General features: G+C 42.2%; 1 protein-coding gene across 1 annotated transcript; it reads right to left on the bottom strand.

Moving 5' to 3' along the window:
* Positions 1 to 6,188: 6,188 nt before the first annotated feature.
* On the bottom strand, positions 6,189 to 16,365 carry LOC308087296 (uncharacterized protein). The gene is made up of 4 exons (XM_080431076.1): positions 16,128 to 16,365; positions 13,305 to 13,475; positions 9,926 to 10,123; positions 6,189 to 8,017 (listed from the first exon to the last, which is right to left on the bottom strand). The coding sequence occupies exons 1-4, from the start codon at positions 16,306 to 16,308 to the stop codon at positions 6,855 to 6,857; spliced, it is 1,713 nt and encodes a 570-aa protein (XP_080287202.1). The 5' UTR covers positions 16,309 to 16,365; the 3' UTR covers positions 6,189 to 6,854.
* Positions 16,366 to 18,657: the final 2,292 nt, after the last annotated feature.

The raw sequence follows: 18,657 nt of genomic DNA, 5'->3' as shown, positions 1-18,657 counted from the left end.
CACATTCTAAACGTGTTGTGTAAAGAATGACCATTCTAACCGTCCAAATGGTCTTTGGTCTAGTGACCAGTAATGGCAACCGCTACTGTGAGCGACATTCACATGAACTACAATTCGTTTGCACCCCTCAAGACTATACTTTAAGGAATCATTTTGATTGTTATTAACTAGTAAAATAAGTTTCTAAAGTGTTAATACCTAAAGTGGTATTGCTAACCACGATGAAGAGTCGTAATATTCTCTTCTGAGCGCGAAGCGGGCAGTAAATAATAATTCAGTTCATGCATTTGCTTTCATTATTGATGACCGTTCTTTGCTTCCTAGTGGAGCATTGGGGAAGGGAATATTGTCAGAGTGGTTATCTATGACAACGTTAAAATAATAAATTGATATCCAATGGGAACCGGCAATATATCACATGCTGTTGGTGCTTAAACCCATTAAGACCTGAAGCCGATTCTACAAATGTCTTCTAAATCTTAACAGTATTCTGAAGAACGTATGTTTTTATGTCAGTGGTTCTCAAACTTTTTCATGACAAGGACCCCCAAAATAATATGTATTTGACCCCCATCTCAAAATATATTGTTCCAGGAACCTCCAGAAGCAAAGATTTGAGATTTGCACACATTTTCACGATTTTTCTAAAATAGCAGATCTACAAGCTCGTAGCGCGCCGCGCTATGAGCTTGTAGATCTGCTATTTTTGAATAGCCAAAGTGTAAAATAATGCTTTTTAGCTCAAATAAAAACAATTACACAGATGCGTTCCAGGTCTTAATGGGTCAATACAGTGGAGACCAAACAGAGTATTCAGGTTAACGTTTTTGGATAGCCTACCACAGGTATAAATTCGGGGGCATGCGTCACACTGGCTCTTTTATTTTCTATTAATACCACAATGTCATGTTCCCTCAGTTACTGCATGATTGATTGATTGAATACTTTATTAACAGTTTGCAAAAAAAAAGGCACAGTGGCACAGATTTATACAAAAGAATGCTAAAAGGATAACCCAGATACGCCCTCAGGGCTAGTTTCCATTAAGGTCCTGTGTATTCAATTCATCGAGACTGGCTACCCAGGGCCTGTAATGTAGTTAATCATAGCCAATCGGAATGGAATATGAAATATCTGAGAGATACATCTTGATCATATGACACCAGAGATAATGTGTACCGATTTGTACGAGTAGATTGAAACAACCTTTTAAACCAGAATTCTTGCCAGCCTCCCCCGAAAGTAACATGGAAGCGGAAGCGCATTCATCATGGAGCGTCCCCGATCAGGAACACACGTTGAACCATCTGCTCCAGTCTAAAGACAGGCAGGACTAAAAAGACAGATTTCAAGCAAGGTAAGCTGTTGAAGGCATGATTCCTAAATCTACTAGTTTTCATCATAGTGAGCTAGATGTAAAGTTGAGAGTTGTCTTCTTGTTCCACAGGAACATTAAAATCTACACATTAATATTGAAGCAAAATAAATTAAATAAATGCAAAAGCATGAACTATTCTCAACTTTTAAAAGTGCTTTCTAAAAGCGTCCACTTTTTGGACATTTCTCCTCTGTTTTAATGTAAAAATACTTTCTTCTGTTTTAATGTAAAAAGTTGATTCCTTTTTTCTTTTAATGGCACTTAGTGTGAATGTTTCTTACCTTAGTATGGGAATACTAAAATGACTTTCAGCTTATCAGATATTGTTGTTGAAAGCTATACGCTAATTTAACTCAAATAGCCTATTCCCGCACACATTATATTATATTATATATTATGATATTACTGCCCCATGAAGGAGTGTGGCTATGGCGGTCTATAGAGAGATCCCCATGGAAACGCATAATAACTCCATAATGAGCATGGAAGGTGACGTCATGTCTATCGTTACTCCAAGTTTATCTGTATATAGCCCCCCTCCCCTGACCTCAGAGCTTGCAGATGGTCAGCTGTCTTTTTAGAGCGTAATAGAATAATACAACAGAAGGTTTAATCCACACAGCAATGGACATATATAAGCATTATATGAAGACTACCAAGAGCTCTGGTGGTGGCCAGACAGGCGTAGTAATGGGAGATGGTCAGGACCAGAGTGCAGACCTGGCAGGTTTGATCCAGAAACCACTGAACAGTCTGGTAAAGCCCCCTTACTCCTACATCGGCCTCATCACCATTGCTATCCTGCAGAGCCCTCAGAAAAGGCTCACCCTAAGTGGGGTCTGTGAATTCATCAGTGATCACTTCCCATATTACAAAGACAAGTTTCCCGCTTGGAGAAAATCTATCTGTCATAATTTGTCTTCCAATGACTGCTTTGTGAAGATCCCCCCGGAGTCGGGCAACGCCAGCAAGGAAAACTACTGGACCTTTGACCCAGAGGCAGAAGATATGTTTAACAATGACGATGGGTGTTTTCTTAAAAGGAGGAAACAGTTCAAGAGGCACCAGCCACCAGACGTTCTCAGCGACCAAACAGATCCCTGTGGGCAGCACAACAGAATCCACCCGGCCTCCTATTCCCGTCCTGTTGCTTTGCAGCATAGTTCTGGGCCATACAGCATCAATGGGGAGACCGGCGGCACTGTGAAGGGCCAGGACCAGAGCACAGGCTCGGGAAGTTCGACCAAGAAACCAAAGAACAGTATGGTGAAGCCGCCTTATTCATACAACGCCCTCATCGCCATGGCTTTCCAACAGAGCCCACAGACAAAGCTCACCGTCAGGGGGATCTGTGACTTCATCAGTAACCGCTTCCCATACTACAGAGAGACGTTTCCTGCTTGGCGGAACTCTCTCCGTAATAATTTGTATCTCAATGACTGCTTTGTGAAGATCCCCCGGGAGCCGAGCGACACTGGCAAGGAACATTACTGGACCTTTGACCGACAGTCAGAAGACAGGTTTGACGACGTAAATGTACTTAGGAGGAGGAAGAGAAAGGCAGAGCAGGAGGAGAATCTGAGGACCTCTTTGGGGCCACCAGAGGACAGATTCATGAAGAATGCTGCCGTTCTGCCAGACAGGCATTCTCCACAGTCTTTGCCATCCCCTCCAGAGACTTTTCCGTCTGCTGCGTCAGATTCTGGGGATGAAGGGCCGACAGGCACTGTGAAGGGAGATGGTCAGGAGCAGAGCACAGACTCGACAGGTCCGATTCAGAACCCAAACAGTCTGGTAAAGCCGGCCTATTCCTACATCGCCCTCATCACCATGGCTATCCTCCAGAGCCCACAGAAAAAGCTCACCCTAAGTGGGATCTGTGAATTCATCAGTAACCGCTATCCATACTACAGAGAGAGATTCCCTGCCTGGAGAAACTCTTTCCGTAATAATTTATATCTCAATGACTGCTTTGTGAAAATCCCCCGGGAGAAGGGCAACCTCAGCAAGGAAAACTACTGGAACTTTGACCCCCAGGCAGAAGACATGTTTGACAGTGGAAGTTTTCTCAGGAGGAGGAAACGGTTCAAGAGGCTCCAGCCGCCAGACATTATCAGCGAACAAACAGATCTCAGGATAGATATCGCGTACAGCAGCGGGAATCCCTTCGGAGGGCACTACACGATCCACGCTTCCTATTCCCATCTTACCACTTTGCAGTATCCCAACATCTCCACCGTGGGTCCAGTGGAGCTGAATAGGAGGAGAGAGGCAGAGCAGATTGAGGACCTCTGTGGGGATTCTGACCTCCGATCATCCTCTCCAGAGACTTTGCCATCTCCTGCATCAGATTCTTGGGATGAGTTGTTGACCATTCACGAACGGACTTCGGTGAGCATCAGCAGCTACACCCATTAGTTGACCCAATGTTGCAGAACTCCACTGGCCGTCCCGGCCCATACACCTCTGCACTCGGACGTATAGAATCAAACACCGGCTATATGGGAAGCACTGTTGCCCCGCCTACAGCGGCACTCTGTTAGCTAATGGAGGGCAACAGATTAGAGAGTCCTTCTCGGGAGCCGTTTCTGCACCATAGTTTGAAGTGGACACCTGCTTGGAGAGGAAGAGGAGAGGCCATATCGCTTGGCTGCCCCGGTGGCTTACAGAGAAAGAGCGCACACTGTAGAAATAAGGTTAAAGTTGATCCCAAATTGAATTGACTGTATTACCCACTGCCTTGCATTTTAAAGGGGTGTGAGTGATATTTATCTGGTTAAAATAAGTGTTAAATAGCTCTCCCCTAACCAATGCAATAGAATAGAGTGTTCAATAAGAGGGGTCTCCCCGTCTCCAGACAAAATACATTTTCAGTTCGGGATACCAATTTCATCCAATCAGGAGAGAGAACTCGTACAGGATAAACAAGTGAAATTGGAAGTGATTGGAAAAAAGAAGGGGAAAAAAAGAGCAGACAAAGTTGGAATTGGAACATTAAAGTTGAAGGTTCCTTCTCATGACTGGATGAAATGAGTGACCCAAATGAAAATGTATTTTCTTTTTATTAAAGAGCTGGAGAGACAGGAGACAGACCCCTGTTATTGGCCAAACACTCTATAGCAACAATAACGTTCAGGACATTTCACTTTTTAACAAAAAAAAACTTTTTGTTTTAACCAAAACATAGCCTATCACAGCAGTGGTTCTCAACCTTGAAAATATCAAGCGTTCGCGGCCCACCCCACCTATCTGAGATGAGCGCATGCATTTTCAGAGCATGTTTATTTGAATGACCAATCAATCAAATGTGTTCCGGCTTGGATCAATATAACATAGTGTACTTTCAGCTATTTATCTGGATCAGAATGAAAACCCTTTTTTTCCCCCCAAGGTTAAAAAAAAAAAAGATACCATGAAATTGTTTCTATATATTATTAATAAAAAAATGTTTAATGTCATATCATTAAATTGTTAGTGTTTTGCCAATTGTTTGGGGGCCCAGCCTACCCCCTCAGGTTGAGAAACACTACAAATCAACACACAGCACCTTTCACTATCTGAATCTAGAACTTCCAGGAACTATGTCTGTGTCTCTCAATCAGCTGCCCGGAAGCTACGTGTGATGTTTGTAGCAGATCGACAAGCTCACAAAGCATAGCGTTGCTGCGACACGTTGTGAGCTTATCGATAGGCTATTTTCCTGCCAAAGCTTTCCCCACAATAATAGAAAACAGAAAAGACACTAGTATAGAACCCTGAGGGACTCCGGTCCCTGACTCCGGTCAACCATATAGGGTTGACAATGGCAGCTTTTGCCATTTGAAGCCCCCCCCCCCCTTCCAATGTGCTCTTCATAAGACAAAAACCATACAGTAGCTACCATCATATGATGCCATCAATGTTAGATAAGCTACCTGTAACAATATAACATTTAAAAATATGTAATGAAGTGAAAGAGTTGCATTTAGTGCCTCCGTTGCAGATGTATTTGAAACTGTGGCCGTAAGATGTCAGTGAGTTCAGTGTTGATGTCAAAATGTAAAGAAAAAACAAAAAAAAACAGCATAATCATGGCTTTCTATTTGATAACAGTTAGTGCTAGTCAATATTTGGATTTAATATGATTTAACACTTTATATGTCTGTCTACAAATTCACACAGTTTGCTAAGTTTTATCATAAATAAACATATAATTTTCCACTCTCTCTCACATACCCCCTGTAGTACTGCCGCGTACCCCTAGGGATACATGCACTCCCGTTTGAGAAACATTGCACTACTCTACTCTTCTGCAGCATTTAAAATAAATATATCATTATTTTATTTTAAATTAAGCACTTCAAATCACTTTCATATAACTTGTGAAATCTGATATAAAACTATCATACAATACAAGCAATTTACTCAAATTTCCAAAGAGAAATGATGGAAACATGAACGATTACAATGATGTTTGTTCTGTGTGAGGCTTCTTAGAAAAAAATGCATTTGTTACAATGCACTGAAATATAAGCCCCACCCCCAATAGTGATTGTCCAATTCTAGGGTAGCAACCGTTGCTATCCGCCATGAAATTAGACCAACTGCTGACACAACAGGGAGTCAACGTAAACTAGTATCTATCTATTTATCTGTCTTTTGATTTCAAACTTGCTGTCTGTCGCCGACAACCCGGGGATGTGTTGTGCCAAGTTGGAATTCAGTTTGTCTGAGTTTCATTCTGTCTGTGTTGGGTTTCCCTGATTGGAAAACCCAACCCATTGGCTTCAAGGAGCAGCCGAGCTTTGCGTTTCTGCCACAGTAACAATGATTCCAGCTACCCAAAGAGGTTGGAGGGGGCATTTTTCGTTCTTTCCCCAAGCCAAAATCTGCGATGTACACATGCAGGGACGTTTAAAAGGGCTGAATAGTTGTAAGTTGTTCTACATGACACATTTACTGAACCAGGCTCCAAAGACGACTAGGGGTATTTATAAATTGTAGTCAAACAGTCACAGAAATAACTGTCTCTCTTTCTGTTTAAAAAAACATTCAAAATGAGTGTTATTTACTGATAGTAAATAACAAACCAAACAAAGAGTCATTCACAAGGACAGCAACGTCTTATCTTGCCGTGGCCAACAGCTGTAGTTACTACGACAACGCAATCTGATGACTGTTGCTGTTAAAAGGATCGCCAAAAAAAAACACGCATCACGACACGATGTACAGATGGTTAGAGTTTATTTATTGGTCTATTTATTGACTACTACTACTATTAGTGGTCTTACTTACCCTGTGGTACACAAACCCTCTTTCTGATGATATTAATGTAGACAATTACTATTAGATGTGGTTTCTCCCTCTGTCTTTGAGAGATTTAGAAGAGATTTTGGAGCTCTGGCAACAGAAGGACTGATTATGCTGGCAAACCACTTGCTTTTGCTTGGCTCATGTAACAGTAACTGTGGGGGACGGGTCTTAGTGAATGGTCTATTCAGCTAACAACTTTCTCCCCTGTATGAATCCTCATGTGTTTCCTCAGATCACTCATTTGATTAATGCCTTTCCCACAAACTGTACAAATACATGGTTTTTCCCCTGTATGAGTCCTCATGTGTTTTTTCATATCACTCTTTTTAGCAAAGCCTTTACTACAAACTGTACAACTAAAGGGTTTTATCCCTGAATGAGACCGCATGTGCGTATACAGATTACCTCGGTTGTTGAAGGTTTTTTCACAAATTGTACAACAAAAGGGTTTTTCACCTGTATGAGTCCTCAAGTGATTTTTCATAGTACTCATTTGGACAAAACCTTTGCCACAAACTGTACACCTAAAGGGTTTTTCTCCTGTATGAGTCCTCATGTGGGCTTTCAGATCATTAACATAAGCAAAAGGTTTGCTACAGAAAGCACAACTAAAGGGTTTCTCCCCAGTATGACTCCTCATGTGTTTTTTCACATCACTCATGCAAACAAAGCCTTTGTTACAAACTGAACAACTGAAGGGTTTTTCCCCTGTATGAGTCCTTGTGTGGATCTTCAGATTGTACATTTGACCAAAATCTTTACCACAAATAGTACAACTATATGGTTTTTCCCCTGTATGAGTCCTCATGTGTACGTTCAAATTGCCCCTTAGATTAAAGCTTTTACCACAAACTGTACAACCAAATTTCTTATCCCCAGTTTGACTTGTTATGGATGGAGTTTGTTTCGATAATATCAGCTCCTGGGACAGCTTGTTACTCAAACACAATGATTGTCCTTCCACATTTTCTGTCTTGTAAGATTTCAGTATGTTTAAAGCTGACTGAGTTTCTCTGGTCTCCTCCCAGTCAACACTGTCTTCAGTGTCAGATTCACAATAGTGTGCGGAGAGGAGGGGGACATGACTTGTTGGTTGTAATGCTCCACTGTCCTCTACATCAACTTGTGTTATCAAGAGGCCAGTTGAGGTGCTAGCTACAGGCTCTGTGTCTCTGTTGTCAACCTCATCTTCAGTTTTCACTGATAGTAATGTCAACATTGACCAATCAGCCACCTCATGTTCTTCTTTTATTTGTGGAGGCTCTGGTTCCTCCTGGACCAGACTGGGGCTCCTCTCCTGCTGTTCAGGGGAAGCCTCCTTTTTACAAATAGGGAGGTGCAGGAACTCTAGGCAAAAAAAAACAAATAAGAGAAAACAATGTATTTAAATCAAAATATATATTTTTATATTGCATATTAACACATTGGGTGCCAAAACCGTATATATACGGTTTTGCGCATACTAACGTTGAGTGCCAAAACCGTATATATACGGTTTTAAAAAAAAAAAAACAGCAACAGGAAATATCACTCCTACAAGATTTAGACTCCAATCCACCTCCTGGTTAACTTATGACTTCAAAAACCTGTATCTCGGCTCCTGTGCACTTTTTTTTTTTACAATGTTAATTTAACTATTTTCAACTGGCTGCAACTATGGAATGGATTTCCGAATGTTTTAAATTTTTTCCCCCCGATTGTACGAGACCTGTATGTGTGTAATGAGGGGATCACCGTGAGGACGGTGATCACTGAAAATATTTTGTGACTACTTGAAAAAGGTTCAAAATGTTTAAAAAGTCCTGGCACTCAAAGTATAATATTTTAATAAACCTCTGGCACCCAATGTGTTAAAAAACGCGGATTTAATATACTAAGGCACAATACTAAGGCATAGTATGTTTGGTTGCAGGGCTCTGTTCTGGGATCTTCCTACCCTTTCACATACAGCAGTAGGGAGAGCAGTAAATAAAGATGGTCCTACTCTCTTTAGGGCAGGACATACATAATGTACATACAAATGTTTCAGATCCTAGTACGCTTGAAACCCACCAGACGTGCAAGCATAAGCGCACAGATGCTGATATTTAATCCACTCATGTTAATGAATGTAGCCATTCTCACTGGCCCCGCACGGATGCTCCAGTCGCACGCGTGAAGATATTTTTTCCCGCTCGGGGTGGGGAAAAAAAAAGTCCACGCGCATTCTCATTGAAATGCATTGACCAGACGTCTCGCTGGGGCCGGGTTTGGTGAGAACAGTTGTGCGCAAACCTGCGCGCACAATTAAACACGCTTTTTTTGGTGGGTTCCCAGCGTTCTAGAATGTGATTCACAGTTTTAAAGTTTTAAACTAAAACTTGCCTACACACCTGGCAAAAATATTCTTACAGCTCGAACAACTTTATATAGATATGTTATGTTCAAAAGTAAAATTTTGATTATAACATACACTATATTACACTATTATTACACTATACTTGCTACAGTGTAATAATATTTGCCACATATGTGCGACAATGACGGACTACAACTTTACACTATCTACACATTTTTCTCGCTCCTCCTCTGTGTCTCTGTGAGTGTGTGTGTGTGTGTGTGTGTCTACAAACCCATATGTGCATACATACTTGTGCGATGCGCACAAGCATGTATGCATGGCATTTCCTATAGAATCTCAGTTTTGTTTTTAAAGTCTGAGAATAGATAATCTGATATTTTAACCACTTGATGACTTAGTCATAGTCTTTTGAATAAAATGTAGTTTTAGTCATATTTTAGTCATCTGAAATGTTTTAGTTTTTTGTCATAAGATTATAGTTGACTAAATCTACAGTTGATTTAGTCGACTAAAATGTATGTTGGCGGTGCCTTGATGGCGTCATAATGGCTGATTTTACACTTGGTTGCATGCTGAAAATAGCCGATCTACAAGCTAGGAACATTGAACATTGCTTGTAGCTTGTAGATCTGCCATTTTCAGAGCGCAACACCCAAGCACAACCAAACATAAAATGACTTGTCTTTTAGTTCTACTGGATCGGCTCTCCACTAGTCTCTCTCTAACATTTTAGTCTAGTTTTTATTTGTTGACAATATATTTGTCAATATATTTAGTCTTAGTTTTAGTCATCATAGCTTAGTTTTTATTTAGTGAAAAAATGTAGTCGACGATCATTTTTCGTCATAGTTTTAGTCGACGAAATCAACACTGTTTCAATACTGTTAGTACAAATACAAGTGACTGTGTTTTACCTGAAAGAGTGTTGTTGCCCCTTGCGTTTCTATCAAGTGATGTCGAGGTTGACCCATCATCAGCCTCCTCTGGTCTCTGAAGTAGTTCCTCCTGTTCCTCTTTAATCTGTGGAGGCTCTGGTTCCTCCTGGATCAGACCGGGACTACTCTCTTGCAGTTCGGGGGAATCCTCTTTACGCACAGGAAGGAGTAGGAGGTCTAGAAGGAGGGAAGAGGAGGTGATGTCAGCAGAGAGCAAATAAACATGTTTTCTGATTGGATAAGAAAACTTGGGTGATGTTGCTAGGGGCGTGCCTTGCATCCCGGACGCTAGTGGTGGGAACAAACGTTCATTTCAGTGAGCGAACGATTCACGGCAATTCTCAGTTCTCAATTCTCAGTTCTCAATTCTCAGTTCACGGCAATGATTCGTTCAAATGATTCGTTCACGTTCTCGTTCAGTAGCACTATTTTGTAGTGTAAAACACCATCGCGGGAGAGTTTTTTTTACGTCGCGCGTACAGCCCGACTTCCCGTCCTGTGTACGGGGGGGAGGGGAGGGTGTGGGGGCATGCACGATAGTGTGAACGTGACAGTTTCAGAAAGTGAACAAGCTCGTTCACGTTCACGGCAACGACCTAGTTCTTTTGAACGAATCGATCATGAACGACACTAACGGACGCATATAAATCCGAAAGGACCCAGTAAACTCACTATTGATGCGTCGAGGGGACGCACCCTATTTTTAACCTGATAAAAAAACGGAAGTAGTGAACATAGGTACCCTAGAGAGGACATCTTTGACTACAGCTTGTGCGAGAAGTGAATAATAACATGAATAAAATAATAACAAGGTTGAATAATAAAAGTAATGGTTACTGGTTCAATTCATGCTTCATATTGACTACATTTCTTGTCTTCGACGCTGTGTCCAGCAGCGCCCAAAAACACCAACAATTAATGACCTGATGAAGATGTGTTGACATCGAAATGTTGTCTGCACCCTGTTATTAAAAGGCTTTAATTGTCCAAGTTTGCTCCTTCTTCTTATTTAACAATAAAAGAGGCTCTGCAAAAAAACAGGCTGCATGGTTAAGGGGGCAGCCCGCCATTTACCAGCGAGGTCCAACATCGGTCAGATAAGGTTGAGGAGGTGCAGAGGGAATGCTTCGGGACAACAGACTGGGACTTGTTCATAGGGACCACGGTGATGACGGCAATAGTCTCTGCCAGTGTATCACAGACTACATCAAGCTCTGTGAGGAGGAGCCATCGTACACATTAACATGGTGCGCTGCTTCTCCTACAACAAGCCCTGGATGAACGAGACCACCGGTCTCCTGTCTGGGGAAATATCGGTTTGTATTCTACACTATAAATGGCAGGTAAAGTAAAAGTACGTAAAAAAAAAAGGCTTTACTCTGAAACTGTAGCTGATAAAGGGACTACATGCCACCAGCAATGGAAAACATGTCCAGAAAGACAGAAGACTGTTGAACTTTATTTGGACGTTGTTCACCTTGTAGGCTCTGTCTGTAATGCGTTTGGTGATGCGCTGCAATGTTAATTTGACACTAACTATGCATGTAAACCGGCGCGAAGCACTCCATATGTACACATTTACAATCAAAAAGCCCAAAAGCCCGTCCCTAAAACATATCAAGACGTTGGAACGGTAACTTAAGTCGACAAAAGACAATGAGTGCAACCCTGGCAGGAGAAAGAGGGGACATGGCAACCTGACGCCAAATTACTCTCAGATCACGGTCACTAAGCAAGTGAGAGAACGAGCTCCTTTGGCCCTTCTTAGCCAGTTCTCAGATCTGCACTTGCCTCAAGAGACCAGGGACACTCTCTCTCTCTCTGCTATCAAGTCAGTCCTGGAGCACATCAAAGTGGGGATCCTGGTGCACTGCAGACAGATGAAGACCCTCCAGTGGTCATAGAGATGAAGAGGATGATGGTGATGAAGGGGAACCTTGACTGAGGTATTCGGAGAAAGCAGAGAGGATGATAGATGTAGTGTAGTTTCATTGACCCTCTCTCTTCATGTTTGGTATACCCCCGTAGCAATTGTGTCTTTTTTATGTTTTCTTGCCATACTAGCAATTGATTCAGGAAGGCATGGACGGCATGTGTCGACGTCGCATGTGCCACATTTGTCATTGGTGTAGAAACCACACACGTATGCTTAAAGCAGGGGTCTTCAACAGGGGGTACGGGACCCCTAGGGGGTCCTCAGAGTTACTACAGGGGTTCCGCCAAATCGTTGTGTGATTTTTTTTGTTTTACATTAACCACTTGAACCCTAGCATCCCTTTTCTGAGGAGAACTTAAGCCAAAAATAGCAGATCTACAAGCTCTCAAGCTCAGTGTAGATCTGCTATTTTTGGCTACGAGTTATAGGTGTAGAGGGAAAAAAGAGCAGCAAATGTTTATCTGAAACACAATTTTGTACAATATATAGGGGGTCCCTGCTTCATCTCTCTCTCAGCTAGGGGGTCCTTGGCCTGAAAACGTTGAAGACCCCTGGCTTAAAGGGTCTGGAGCTAATCTAGCCTGGTTCCAGACCATAGACCCCGCCCCACTCTCCGAGTGGACTGCTCCTATTGGTCTGGTGTCATAATGTGAGCCTATGGATTTTCACGGTAGAAAAAAACCCCCCCCCGTCAAATCAGAGTCGGATGTGGGGGTGGGTCTAACGACAAGCCAATCAGCGAATTATCTGCTAAAAGCAAGCTGTGCGATGACATCAGATGTAGGCGGATCCGTGGATCTCTTGTGATTGGTTTAGGGAAATTCTAATCCCCTCCCCCCGTGTAATCGACTACAGTGGAGCCAACGTCAGATTATCAGGCTAGAGCAGTGGTGTCCAAAGTCCGGCCCGCGGGCCATTTGCGGCCCGAGGACACATTTTATACGGCCCTTGGCTTCATTCCTAAATTGTATTATGAACGGCCCGCCTGCACCTTCAAAAAAATAAAAAGATTTATAAAATTGAAAGTTGCATTTTCCTCCTTCGCCTCAGGATGGCTGCACCTTCTCTAGCTCTTGCTTAACCCTAAAACCGAAATAAAGTAACAATAAAACGCCCAAAATCCGCCTGAAAACCGCACATTTTTGCCCAAAATCCGCGCGAGCAAGCTGGCCCTTGGGTGTTTTCATATTTTCTAATTTGCCCCCCTTTGAAAAAAGTTTGGACACCACTGGGCTAGAGCAAACCTGCAGTTACTCTTCTCCCTTCTGTACGGAGGGCTCCTCCACTAATTCCCCTCCGTCTGTTTGGTCTTGTGTATAATAGCAACCTACCACATGTTTTTATCTGATGAATGTTCAACAGACCAAAACATCAACCACGTTTTTGATTAGTAGTAATAAAGTGTTTTTTTTTTGGTTGTACCTGAGAGAGAAAGAGTGTTGCCCCTCGCCTTCCTGTCTAGTAATGTCAACGGTGACCCATCGGCTTCTTTTGGCATTTGAAGTAGCTCATCCTGCTCTTCTTTAATCTGTGGACACTCAGGTTCCTCCTGGACCAGCCTCGGGTTCCTCTCCTGCTGTTCGGGGGAACGCTCTATAGAGGGCGAGAAGATGCAGCAAACGTTAGCAAAGAGCAAATCAATGTCAGAATCAGAATCATCTTTATATTGTCACGTCACACGGGGCACGGTGGCGCAGTCGGTAGCGCTGTCGCCTCACAGCTAGAAGGTCCTGGGTTCGATTCCCGCCGGGGACGCTGTGGGCGCTGGGGGCGTGTCTTCTCCTCCGCGTCATCAGCGCCCATACCCTAGGTGGGATTGGCGAAAGGGCCTACTCTGTGTGGAGTTTGCATGTTCTCCCCGTGTCTCCTAGGGTAGGTAATACCCTCACAAAAACATGCAGTAATCCTGGTCACTATACCGCCTCCCCCATGACAGCCGGGGCGCCTGATGGAGGGGAAAGGAACTGGTTGGAATAACGTGTTCCTTCCACGCGCTACGTCCTACCAGGGAAACTCCCCCCTGTCAGGTGACAAGAAGGCCAGTTGGCTCTCATGCATTGAAGGAAGCATGAGCTCGGCCCTGGCCTCCCTACTGTGGGGGACTGGTGTAGCGCCCAGGATCACTTAGGAAATTGGCACCGGGTGAAAAAAATGGGTTACAAAAATCGCGGGATAAAAAAATTATATAAAAAATATATATATATTGTCACGTCACGTCTTAGAAAGACCTGTTATGTTCAGTGGCACTTAACACTGGAAAACAAGACACACACACACACACACACACACACACACACACACACACAGTGGGTGATCATGTGAACTGAAGTGCAGTCTCAAAGTAGAAAGATGTGTTCTCTGTATCTACAGCTGTTCATCATCCTAACAACGGAATGTTTGTGATGATGATGTGAAATGGTTAACAACTAAGATGCCTTTATACAGCCAAAGGCTCAAGCAAGGCTTAAGAGTTTGTTTCCCCCCAGCAGCTGTCAGAGCCCTAAATGAGGACATGGACAATTAAACAAAAAACACAGGAACAAAAAATAATACATTTTGTATATTGTCTCTGTCGGGTGGAAACCTCATGTTCAAAACAGTTACTTCAAATTTTAAATTTGCCAAAATAGCAGATCGACAAGCTCAAAACACGTCCTTGCTGTTGCGTCGCCAACAGCAACGATATGCATGTGCAAAGATATCCTCTTTGCACATTAGACTGGACACTGCTGCTATTGATTCGATATCGTATCTGTGCATTATATCTGCAGATTATGCAATTTTTTAAAAATGCTGCATGCTTCATTATTTTTCCCCCTTTATTATATTATTACATTAGACTGTAATTTTCTCTGTAGTTTTGCAACTACCAGTGTGCAGACTTTATTCTTTTTCATTATACTTTGTTTGTCTAAGCACCTGGGCCAACGGATGTGCGTGCGCTACCTTTTTCAAAAAGCTTTATACCCTTGCCAGCATGTATATACTATAATGTTGCTATGTGGCAAAGGTCTGTTTAAACAATACTGTGTACCCCCTCCAACTGTACATACTTTCCCCTTTTTTTTATTATGTTTTGACACTTGCCGTGGCAATGTACACGTATGTTTTTTTTCCCATTCCAATAAAGCTCCTTTTAATTGAAATCGAAATAGTGACAAATGAAACCTTCTTGATTCTTCAACAGCTGTGGTAACTATGGCAACCACAGACGCAGTCGGGAGAAGGGTATTGATACTTTTACTTAAGTTTTTCCAGCATATGAAACAATGGTTTCAAAGCAGTGTTTGTTAAGCCATAGGTTCTCAAAGTGGGGTCCGGGGACCCCCAGGGGTCCTTGGGGAGGTTCCAGGGGGTCCCCAGCAAAATGTGTTAATATATAACATCACAATCATTTTGACCACTTTAACCTTTTATCCTTTGGCTATTCTACAAGTAGATCTGCTATTTTTTGTAAAAATCTTAAAAATTCGAATCTTTGCTTCTGGGGGTCCCTAGCCCTGGCACAACATATTTTCAGATGGGGGTCCGCGGCCAAATATATATCAATTTGGGGGTCCCTGGCATGAAAAGGTTTGAGAAGCACTGTGTTAAGCTAGCTGTAGAATACAACTCTCGTAGACGTATTTATGATTCTGACGTTTTCAATCTACGAGAGTTGTAGGGTTCACCCCCCATGGACACAGGGACTTTCTGCACTATGCCCCGTAGACACTCCAAACATGTACAAATTGAAAATAAAGGTGCTTACCCCCACGCCCCAAATGTTAACTCTCGCTACGGGGTAGTAGTTTAATGTAATAATCCATATCTTTCAATAAAGAAGTGTTTTAATGCCGTCTGTGGCCGAACGCCACTTTTTCACCCTCGTTTACTTCCTGTTTACATTGAGTGTAATTCCGGGTTTCACCAGAGGGGCGCGTCACTACCGCCCATTGGGAACTTCCGACAGAATCGGCCACAGACGGCATTAAAACACTTCTTTATTGAAAGATATGGATTATTACATTAAACTAATACCCCGTAGCGAGAGTTAACATTTGGGGCGTGGGGGTAAACACCTTTATTTTCAATTTGTACATGTTTGGAGTGTCTACGGGGTATAGTGCTGTAAGTCCCTGTGTCCATGGGGGGTGAACCCTACAACTCTCGTAGATTGAAAACGTCAGAATCATAAATACGTCTACGAGAGTTGTATTCTACAGCTAAGCTACAGTACAGTGAGTGTAACCAGGTCTAACCAACCTGTTCTGTGTGGTTTTAAAACCACATCCAGGATTCTTTGTTGTTGCTCAATCTGTTGTTTGGAGCTGAAATCTTGATCCTCATATTCTGTTAGAATCCTTTCAACCACCACTAAGATCTCTTCAGCGGCCATGGAGAGACGCTCGTTGACAAAGGACCTCAGTGTTTGTAGTAAAGCCATGTTTAACACAGTTCATTTATATATACATAAAAACCATCTGGACAGCTGACCGATATTAGCTCTGTCTGTAGCATAGGAGCTCAACAACAACAACAACAACAAAGCAATGGAGTTCCGGGTCATCGTTGACATGTTCAATGATTGACCGTGAAGGTGCTGCCACCTGCTGGTGGCTCCTTTTCATTACAGTCTCTCAGGTTAGATTCAATCAAATGAATCTCAAAGGATCTTTATTGTATTCAGTGGTGGAAGAATATGTTAAACCAGTGGTTTTCAACCTTTTTCGCGTCAAGGACCCCCAAATTGACACATAATAGCCCACGGACCCCCCATTTGAAAAGATATGCCAGTAGTTAGGGAATTTTAGCAATATGTGTGGACCATCTGTGAAAAAATGTACTACCAATAGCTTTCTTCACCAATGTGTTCTTATAGGTGTCTAGAATCACCTCTCAATTAATATAAACCCAAATCCTCGTGGAAAATCCTGGAGAGCCAATCAAAGTTAAGGAGCCCAGAGGGCTTGGGTGAAAAATATGTAAGTCTAAAATGAACTTGTGAGGTGTCTAACTAGGGGTTTTCAGGGGTGCTGAATCCATTCCAACCATTATTCTTTAGTAAAAATGGCTCCCTGGCCATCTAATATTGGTATATTGGTTATTGTTAGTGTATAATCAGTGTATAATCAATGGTAGGGGATTGGGGTGTTGTTGAATTGATTCTATTCTGAAAAATAAAATAAGAAAATATTGCTAAACACTTGATAAGAGTGTACACGGGATACACTGTCTGCATGTGGGGAAGGAGCGGGAGTGTTGCATCCTGGCAAATATGTCTGGACGATTTTAAGGTACGGTAGTTTATCTACTTTTTGGCATTTATTTTCCTCTGCTGGCAAAACTTTTGATTACTGTGAATTTAGATGTCAATTTTCTCTAGCCTATTGCTTACATTGAACAACCATTAGTTAAACAATCATGACACTTGTCTTTTAGTAGACAACATGGAAGAGGATTCTGTAGCTTGTGGCTTAAGGTGCTTCATCTGTGGTGGTCCTGAGACTGAGCTCTCAAAAGTCACCCAAAAAGGCTATGCATAGATTTTGTCTTATTCTGAGAGTGTGGATGATGCAGCATTAATCAGAAGACTTCATGAGGACTGGAAAAACTGAGATGACCCCAAACTAAGATACCATTTGGAATGCAAAACTGAGCTATACAGTTGTGCAAGAAGTATATCCACTGGAAGTTTTTTTTCATTGTGATGAAAGTTGCCACTTGCAGATTTCAATCCTATTCTATGTTGTGAGTGACATCATGATTTAATAAAAACTTTAAACATAATCTATTCTTTAGAGCAAGATGAGCAAGACCAACGGCCAGACAGGAAGAAAAGACGCAGGGCATTGTCTGGGTCAAGTAGTTCAAGTGCTAGCTGGCACACTTGATCTACCATAATACTTGCATCCTTTGCAATGAAGGTATCAATGTTGGCACATTGAAAAGAAACCCTGGTAAGTCTTTTGTATGTAAGATTCAAATGAATTTTTATAATTGTTTTTCTTGCTCCTCATTGTAGGCTTCCACTCAAAGTCAAATAATTTAATCATGCACATACTGTATGTGGCTACCTTTTATCCAGACAGAGCTTGGCAGTTGTATCGTGCACCTGATAATGTCTACCAGGACCGACTGAAAAGGAGTTTGATGCAGAGAGGAAAGCGACGAGGTGATGACTGGGGACTTGAAGTCGCTGGTCGCCTGGTGGCAGAAGAGGCAGTATATCATATTCGATGCAGAAGAGACTTTGAGAACCCTGTTACAAAGTCTGAAGTAACATTATATGGATACACAATACAGCTGTACAATGCAACTCACATTTCTTATCCTGAGGGAAGAAATATAATTTTCAAAATCATTTATTCTGCAAGATTGATATGGGTCCAGGAATGAGGGGGACTAATAAAGGATAAGAAATGTGAGTTGTATTGTACAGCTGTATTGTGTATCCATATAATGTTACCTCAGACTTTGTAACAGGGTTCTCAAAGTCTCTTCTTCATCGAATATGATATACTGCCTCTTCTGCCACCAAATCTATAATACCAGACAGGCGACCAGCGACTTCAAGTCCCCAGGCATCACCTCGTCGCTTTCCTCTCTGCATCAAACTCCTTTTCAGTCGGTCCTGGTAGACATTATCAGGTGCACGATACAACTGCCAAGCTCTGTCTGGATAAAAGGTAGCCACATACAGTATGTGCATGATTAAATTATTTGACTTTGAGTGGAAGCCTACAATGAGGAGCAAGAAAAACAATTATAAAAATTCATTTGAATCTTACATACA

This window comes from Gymnoscopelus braueri (genome assembly GCF_963280865.1).
Source record: "Gymnoscopelus braueri genome assembly, chromosome: 6".
NCBI lineage: Eukaryota > Metazoa > Chordata > Actinopteri > Myctophiformes > Myctophidae > Gymnoscopelus > Gymnoscopelus braueri.
This window is presented reverse-complemented; position numbering and strand designations above follow the sequence as displayed.